Source organism: Poecilia latipinna, unplaced genomic scaffold (genome assembly GCF_001443285.1).
Source record: "Poecilia latipinna isolate Pla-1442-1.1 unplaced genomic scaffold, P_latipinna-1.0 Scaffold281, whole genome shotgun sequence".
Lineage (NCBI taxonomy): Eukaryota > Metazoa > Chordata > Actinopteri > Cyprinodontiformes > Poeciliidae > Poecilia > Poecilia latipinna.
The window spans coordinates 546919-555569 of NW_015112897.1; the positions used below are offsets into that span (position 1 = coordinate 546919).

The 8651-nt window shown below is 39.6% G+C and overlaps 1 protein-coding gene across 9 annotated transcripts in view; it reads left to right on the top strand.

Moving 5' to 3' along the window:
• mark2b (MAP/microtubule affinity-regulating kinase 2b) overlaps positions 1-5069 on the top strand; it is a 68310-nt gene extending 63241 nt beyond the window's left edge. For 7 of the 9 annotated variants that reach the window (XM_015033875.1, XM_015033880.1, XM_015033878.1 and 4 more), the window contains 3 exons: positions 3698-3733; positions 4251-4360; positions 4509-5069. In XM_015033875.1, the coding sequence (XP_014889361.1) occupies positions 3698-3733; positions 4251-4360; positions 4509-4858 (496 nt within the window). In that variant the 3' untranslated portion in view covers positions 4859-5069. The remainder of the gene's footprint in view (positions 1-3697; positions 3734-4250; positions 4361-4508) is intronic. The other 2 variants (XM_015033881.1, XM_015033882.1) reach the window with 1 other exon arrangement.
• The last annotated feature ends 3582 nt before the right edge of the window (positions 5070-8651 follow it).

Here is an 8651-nt window from a genome sequence, read left to right on the forward strand (position 1 = left end):
CCCCCCCTCAGGCGACAAAACCCTTCCCCCCCTCCCCCCCCCCCCCCCCCCCCCCCCTCCCCCCCCCCCCCCCCCCCCCCCCCCCCCCCCCCCATCCTGTTTACCATCCGGCTGGAATGTGTGAGAGCTCGGATCGTCTGCAAAAATCCCAGATTTAAGCCCAAACCTCTGCCTTCCTAGATGTGAAAACATTTTCTCTTAAAAATCCAAAACCAAGGAGAAATGGTTGCAGAAATAAAAACAGATTGTTGATTTTGCTTTTTTTTTTTTTTTGTCACAAACATTTCAGATCATATAGAATCAGATAAAGATAAGTCGAGTCAACACAAAATGATTTAATTTATTGAAAAGATAACTTGACTCCCGTGTGAAAATATAATCGTCCCCGTCTTGTCATATCATGAATTTATCACATTCAGAAGCCTGAAGCAGTCATTTTGTGTAAAGTCACAAAATCACTTTAATAGAGCCTGAAGGCCAAGAAAAAGGCGAAAGCTGCAAGTCATGCCCCTGCTCTATAGAAATGAAAAGATTAAAACTAGATCCGTCAGTCTGGAGAGGGTCACATAGACCATTTCTACGTTTTTGGGACTCGTATTGTGAGGTTAAGTCATAAACGTCACTTTTATACACGCTCCTATTTACTTATAGGAGCGTGCAGATTGTTTTGACGTCTGTCCAGTATTGCAAAGGGTCAGTATTTCACATAAGCGTTCAAACTGGGGCAGAGTTCACGTCAAGCAAACCCAGACCTGAGTTCACCGTTTTGGTCCACATCAGACTCTGATTCACACTTCCCCAAACAAACCGGACTTTCAGTGCAAACGAACTAAAGTTGAATTAAAGCAGGCTTATGAGCGCTGGCGTGAATTCACCCTAAGGTTTAGGGTTAATTACTTTGCCACATATGAGCATAGATAGTTTTTTATTTTATTTTACTCGTTTCATCTTTGTTAGAATTTGTTGGATGATCTGAAAAATTGTGACCAAAAAAAAAAAAAAGAAAAATCTCTTTGAGGATCAAATGTTTTTTTTTTTCCCCTCAGCACTTTATGATAGTAGATAAGTACTGTGACCTTTCCCCCCAGTATTTATTAATGCTCCTTTAATCCAAGCTAACTCCTTCAAACCATCACCCATCACATCCCTGTGCCTTAATCAGCTTAGATAGCGACGCCGGGTCGTCCGCCTGGCTTGTTTTCAGCTCTGGTCGGTTTAGCAGAGGAGAGGACCCCGGAGGGACGGGTCCGCAGTGCCTTCAGGCTTTTTCTCCCCTAACATTCATCTCTGTTCTCACTCACTCACTCCTGGCATTGGCTCTCTAACATCAACAGCAGCAGCAGCAACAGACCTGGATGGCTTTGAGCAACTGTGGCTGGAAAAGAAATAAAACAACCTTTTTTTTTTTTTATCTCTTCATTTAAACATGTGGATCTACTCGCTCACACCTTTTCACATGTTTGTGTTCATTGGAAATGCAAAAAGCATGTCGAGAGAAGTTGTTTAACCCTTGCATTGGTTTGTTTCAGCCAGCTGGTAGAGCAATGCTAGCACTTGGTGCGGGACACTGCTCCACCTGCTGGTCAGAGCTTGTATTACATGTTGTGTCTGTGTTAACGTGAGATTATTTCGGTATCTAAAAAGATGTTTATTCTGCTGCTGGGAGAACAGCTTTAAGGTGTTCTTAAATAGATTTAAAATTAATTATTTTACAGCTTTCACTCCCATATTTTTATTTAAAATATATTTTCAGTGTCGGATACGTACATTGGCTTTCAGCTGGGATGTTGAAAAGCCTTAAAATAAATGCAGCTTTTATAAACTGACTTTTGTACATGTATTTACTCTAACTTTATACTTTTTAATTTTTCAAGCTGATCTGACTTTCTATAAATTTAATCAGAAACAATATTTGAATCAGATTTGTCGTAGGCGGGTAAAGCTACGTTCACACGGCAGGGGAACCTTTTCATCACAATCTGAATGGCAGAATTTGGCTCTTTTCTCCACAAAAAGTTTTATTTTTACCACTTCCAGATGTGGCACCAAGTCAGATACAGATTGTTTTCAAAGAGTCTGCAGTCGCATTTTATCCCACAGTTGCGTGAAAAAGGTGAGACATTCATCATAAATCTGAACCCGAAGAAGCCAGACGAATTAGCTGAAGCTTTAGCTGAAAGTTTGAAATTATGAAAGAAGTCTCGCATCACATCACTCTCAGCTCTGACTACACGTCCCATCAGATTGGAGACGCAGTCACTGCTAGTCAAGCTTTCTTTATTAGCTTCCTTTCTTCTTGTGACAATGCCGTCAGCTCCCACTGCTAAACAAACTTTAAAGTCAGTTAATCCTTTGTTTACTTTTCTCTACTGAATAAGTAATTTTTTTCTGAGGTTCTGCTGCAGTAAAAGCTGAATTTATTTTAAAGCTTTCAACACGTTTTTTTTTTTTTAGGTGTGGGGGCAGTAAATGTTGCTGGTGGTGTTTAAAATCTAAGATATTATATTTCCTGTTACGAAGCCACCAGGAATCAGACGTCAAACTGTTGGATGTGTCTCGTCCTGTCTCTGTCTTTGTCTGTCCTCCTTGTTTCCTGTCCTGTCTGCTGCTGTGAGCGCAGATGGTGTGTGTGTTTGTGTGTGTTTAGACTGTGTGTAGGTCCATTGTATTACTAACACAGGTTGGTTTAACCTCCAGTTCTGGGGTCATTCATGCTCCTAACGTCGCCCCCTCACCATGCCGCCCTGGTTGTCCACCCCTCATCCAAAGAGCCTCTCATTTGGTCCAACTTGTTACGATTATCTCACTTATTTAATTATAGTGTTTTAAACGTATTTAAAAAGCATCTCTAGGATGAGTAGAGCTGCTCAAGTTGAGAAAAAGTTGTACCTTGGTATTTCTGTATTCTTAAAAATGTGACGGTAAAAGCATTTTAACATCACTTCCTGTTTGCATTTTGATTCTGTGAAGCAGCTGAGCTCCAGGCTCAAAACAAGTTAACTTCTTCTCCTTTTAAATAAAGTATCACTTAAAGAAACTCTCAAACTGACAGAAATACAGTAGGTGCTCTCATATTAGGCATTTTATTTTTAATAAAACTGTATGAGAGCTCAAAGGGTTAGGCTTTTTTTCGTTCTCATTTTTTAAAAACTTTGCTGACTGCGAACCCAAAGATCAGATGAGATGTTTTTAAGAAAAATGTGAATTTATGAGAAGCTTTGAGGTGCATTCAAAACTTCCTGCGTTGATTTAAAAACATTATGAAATATTATTACATTTAAAAACCTCAATCTTAAAATCCTAAACCATTGATGTCTAAACTTTTTGTCAAAGTGGGCTAAAAATTAATCAGCTAAAATAAAAATCATTTTTAAAACTAAAATCACCCAAAATGTTGTAATTTTTTAAATATTACTTTACCTTCTCAACAATAAGCAAATAAGGACAAAATGTCCATTTATAACAGTTTGAAATAAATTTTTTTTAAAACATTTTTTCTCAGTGTAATCCAAAGCGACTCTAATTGATAAATGTTGAAAATAAATAGTTGATGGTTGGACTGGAGCATTCAGGACGGCATGGTGAAGAAAACAATGTTTGTTTTTTATTACTATTATTGTAATTATCTATGAGAACCTGAATGTTTCCCCCAAACACTTGAGCAAAAACTAAACTTGTGTTGATTTTTTCCGAGGAGTTCGTATGAGGGAGAGGGTCGGGATGAGGGCAGCAGGTGAGACACAGAGCGACCCGACCGAAGATTAAATAATCCCTCAGATTGTAGCAAAGTTCCTGTTAATCAGTAGACGACCGCCTGGGAGAGGGGAGCTGTAATTGGTTGGTGATGGTGATTCTGGTGTCCAATCAGGGGGGCTGCGGCCATTTTTAGCGGTAGAGAGTGACAGCGATGGCGTGGAGGGTGAGCTGCATGGTCATGAGTGTGTGGGAGAGTGGGGGAGGGGAAATCATTTATTAGGCTCCGAAATGTGTGTTTGTGCGCAACAAATCGGTCCAAAAACCCAGAGAGAACCACGATGCGCACCAACACACACGGAGGAGCGTTGAAGTTTATCTTCATCATCTGCACATCCTCATCGGTTTTGCTTCTCCTCCATGTTTCCCCACCTGCTCCTTGTTCTGACTTCACTTTTTTTTACGGTTTTCCTCTTAAATCTTAAACTTTCCTCTCTCTTCTCCCTCCTGCTCCTCCTCTCCGTCTTTCCCTTCCTCCCTCCCGTCGCTCCTCACAGATCCGTGCTGAGCAGTACTGTAGACAAGTCGGAGAAAACCTCCGGCGGCGTTCTCTCCTCCTCTTCCAACAACGACGAGAACAACTCCTCGCCCGGCTCCGGAAACACCGGTGGGTGACAGAATGCCTTCAGCTCGTTCAGTTATTTCAGTTGTTTCTATCTGTAATGACCCTAAAACGCCGCTGTAGAAAGGCGCTCATGGTTTACGGAAGAAAAAAAAAAAAGGTGAAACGTTGTTGTTCCTTGGTCCGCCTGCAGGTGGCACCGGCACGCCTCCGGCCAACGCCAGCCAGAAGGACGCTGCCAAGCCGCGCTCGCTGCGCTTCACCTGGTCCATGAAGACCACGTCGTCCATGGAGCCCACAGAGATGATGCGCGAGATCCGCAAGGTGCTCGACTCCAACAGCTGCGAGTACGAGCTGCGCGAGCGCTACATGCTGCTGTGCATGTCGGGCAACCCGGCGCACGACGACTTCGTCCAGTGGGAGATGGAGGTGTGCAAGCTGCCGCGGCTCTCCCTCAACGGCGTGCGCTTCAAGCGGATCTCGGGAACGTCCATGGCCTTCAAGAACATTGCTTCAAAGATCGCCAACGAGCTGAAACTGTGAGCGGCGGCAGCGGCGGGCTGATGCCAGCGGCGGGGAGCGGGATCACTTTAAAAACATGATTGTTGTCTAGACTACAGTCTGAAGCAACGTAGGGCTGCCGGTTCTGAGACCTGCAGACGGAGAAGATGGCCGCCATCTTCTGCTGAGACGTTCCACTCTTCTGCATGTCTGATTCTTCTCTGTTTTTTCGTTAGGAGGCACTTTGATCACTCGGACCACTCCAGTTTTTCCTCCTTGTATTTATTCGGTTTCTGCACGGTTCTGCTGTCGGGCGGTTCTGGTGGGGAAAGCGATCTTTTGAGCCTTATTTTGCTGGTGAGTTCGGTTCGGGTTCTGCTCCGACTCGTCCCGACAAGCGAAGGGACCCTGTCCCCGTCCTGCCGCCTTCGTTTTCTCCCCGCCTTCGGCACAAACACATCCGAACTCTCTCACCTCTCTCACTCCGTTTTGGTTTCTCTGCAGCCGCCATCTTTACGTTTGTTTTCTTCTTTTTTTAAAAGGCTTATAATAAACGACAGAGTGTTACGGCCACGCTAAGAAAACAAAGTAAAATTACAAGAATAAAGTTGTAGTATTACGAAAATGGAGAACTCTTACAACAAGTCGTATATTACAGGATTAAGTCGTAGTATTACGAAAAATAGTTGAGAATTCGTACAAAAATAGTCATAAGAATTCGTACCAAAAGTTGTATTACGAGAATAATCATTATGAGAATTTGTACAAAAAGTTGTGATAACTCGTTCAAAAAGTCGTAGTATTACAAGATGAAGCCGTAGTATTACGAAAATAATCATTGAGAATTCGTACAAAAAGTCGTAGTATTATGAGAATAAAGTTGTATCACAAAATAGTCGTATTACGACTATTTCTGTAATATTATGACTTTACTGTCGTAATTTTACAACTTTATTTTCTTGATTACTTTATTTTCGTAATATGAATTTATTCTCATAAACTTTATTTTCTTGATTATTTTCGTAATATGAATTTATTCTCAAACTTTATTTTCTTATTACTTTATTCTTGCATTACAACCTTCGCTTGTGATATTTCAGCTTTATTCTCAATATATTACGACTTTATTTTTGTAACATTTTAACTTTATTTTGTTAATATTCTGACTTTATTGTCATAGTTTTATTGTTTTTCTCAGCATGGCTCTAATACTCTGTCGTTGTAAGAGTTGTGCACTGGAACAAGATGGGGAGGGTTTTACGTTGCCTTTCGTAGAAGAATTTAAATTCGGGGGGGCTTTTTCATTTCCTCGTCCTCGAGCGATTTATTTGTGCCCCTGGAATCCCCGCTCACCTCCAATTGGTTGTTTTCATGCCTTCATCTCCAGAATGTCAGCCATCTTCCTCTTCCTCCCGCTTGTTGAGGTTTCCCAAAGAGCAAACTCACAGGAAGTCGTGTTTTTTTTTTGTTTTTGTTTCTTTGGAGGATGAGTGTTATAGAAGATCACTGGAAACAACGAGGAAAAAAAAAGGTAATTGACGACAAATGGTGAATTATTTTCTTCTACTTTTTTTTTTTTTTTTTGATTTGATAATATATTTTTGTGTCGTTGAAATTATTGGGGATTTGTACAGATTTGTGCGGGCGGGCGGGCAGGGTGGGATTTTCGGATCATATCATTGCTGCCTTTTCGTTTTTGTTTTCTGGTGTACTGCACCTTTAACACAGATTAACACCGACCCTCCCTGGATTATTGACCTATTTAATGATGGTGGTGGTGGCGATGATGACTACTGCTGGTTTATTTTTTATTTTTATTATTTTTACTCTGTTAAAGAAGGCCTTTTGTTGGTGCAGAATGGCTTGAAGCAGATGGAGAAAGTTTAGTTTCTCGGAAAAAGAATAAAAACCTAAAAAGAAGAAGAAGAAGAACACCCAAGCGGACTCTGGTTTGCGTTTGACGCTTTAGCTTCAGAAATGAACTGAGATCAGTGAGGAAGCCTCAGTTAGTCAAACCTAACTCAACACTTTTCCTTTCAGCTTTTAATACGTCAGTTTCTCTAAAATCATTGTTTTAAGGTGCTGGGTGTTGGATTCTAATTATTATTATTATTATTATTCAGCCAGTTGCTGTTATATTATCTCTTTCAGGGTTGATTTTTATTTTGCATTATTTACGTTTTACATTGCTGTAATTTACATTGATTTTAAATGTGTTTTGAGGAAAGTGTAACTGTAGTGGTGGGATTACTTTTTGTTCTGTTTTTTTTTTTTCTCTGGGGAGGGACGATCAGCTCCTTAAGAAAATGTATTTGTTTTTGTTTTTTTTTTGTGCAAAGACGACATGATGAAAAATTACAATGATAGTAATAAAACAATGATATAACGATGGCCTGACTCCGCTCTGCTGCTGCCGCTTTGCCTCCCCAGGTGGCGAACGAGAGGATCATCTCGGGTAACGTAGCAAGAAGTGTTGAACTGAAACTTAAAGTGTTTCAGATCGACAAAGAAATGCAAATAAAAAATCCAGTATGGAAAAGCAAAGCGAGTAACTACTGCTTACAGTTTATTAACGTTAAAATTATTTGAAACATCTTGTAGCTACGCTGCAGCAGTATTCAAGCATACTGATGTGAAGTTGAGTGGAAGGAAAAAGTGCAACACAAGGAATTTCAATTTTGATATATTAAATTGTGAATTTTTCATATATTTAGAAGTGAACAGAAATTAACATCTGTTGCTTGATGCATCCTTTCAGTTTTTTCTTCCACTCAACTTTTTGAGTTTTTATACTTGAACCTATAATCGATTACTAAATTAGTCGACAATTATTTAAAAAAATAGATGTATCACAATTGTTTCAGTTCTATTTATTAAACCTAAACCCATTGTGAAAAAGTAGTTGGTTGCACCTGTGAATGCCCTGCTTACAATTCATTAAAATATTAGATTATTGCATAAAACCATCAAATTATTTTTAAAAAATGGCTCCAGCAGCATACAGGCATATTTATGGAAAGTTAGGGTTAGGGATTCACAAGCTAACTTTGGATTTTCATAAATTTTATATCAAAATGAACAGAAGTAAACAACCCAAATCCCTGTTGCTTTTGTACCGCTTTCTATTGCAGTTCTTTCTTCCACTCAACTTCCCAATAATATGCAACTATCATTTTGGAATAAAAATTGTTTTTATACTTTGAGCATTGCTGATTCACATGAACCATCTGCCTCCTCACAAGGTTCGTTCTCATTACAGAAGCCCAGGCCATCACTTGGCCACCACCATGCTTTACTATGTTGGATGTCTCTTTCTGAGTTACTGTCAGATTTACACCCAAACCTTCCAAATTTGTCTCATGTTTTCCCAAACATCAAGAAGTTTTTGGCAGATAAGACACGCTCATTTATTTATCTTCAGTAGTTTGGACCTTCGATCTCGCCCTCTGAGGTTATTTTTGTCCCCTTCTTATTATTGAATCATGAACAGTGACCTTTACAGCAGCAAGTGAAACCTGCTGAGCTTTAGAAGCTGCTGCAAGCCGGTCGCTCCTGGGAAGCTTCACCACTTTGACATTTTCTCCATTTGGATATTGGCTCTCACTTCAGTTCGCCTGAAATTTTTATTTATATATATATATATATGTATATGTATATATATGTATATATATATGTATATATATATATATGTATATATATATATATGTATATATATGTATATATATATGTATATATATATATATATATATATATATATATATATATGTATATGTGTGTTAACCCTTTCCAGACGAACAAATGTCAAAGATTATGTTAATAAATTTCTTTAAACTGG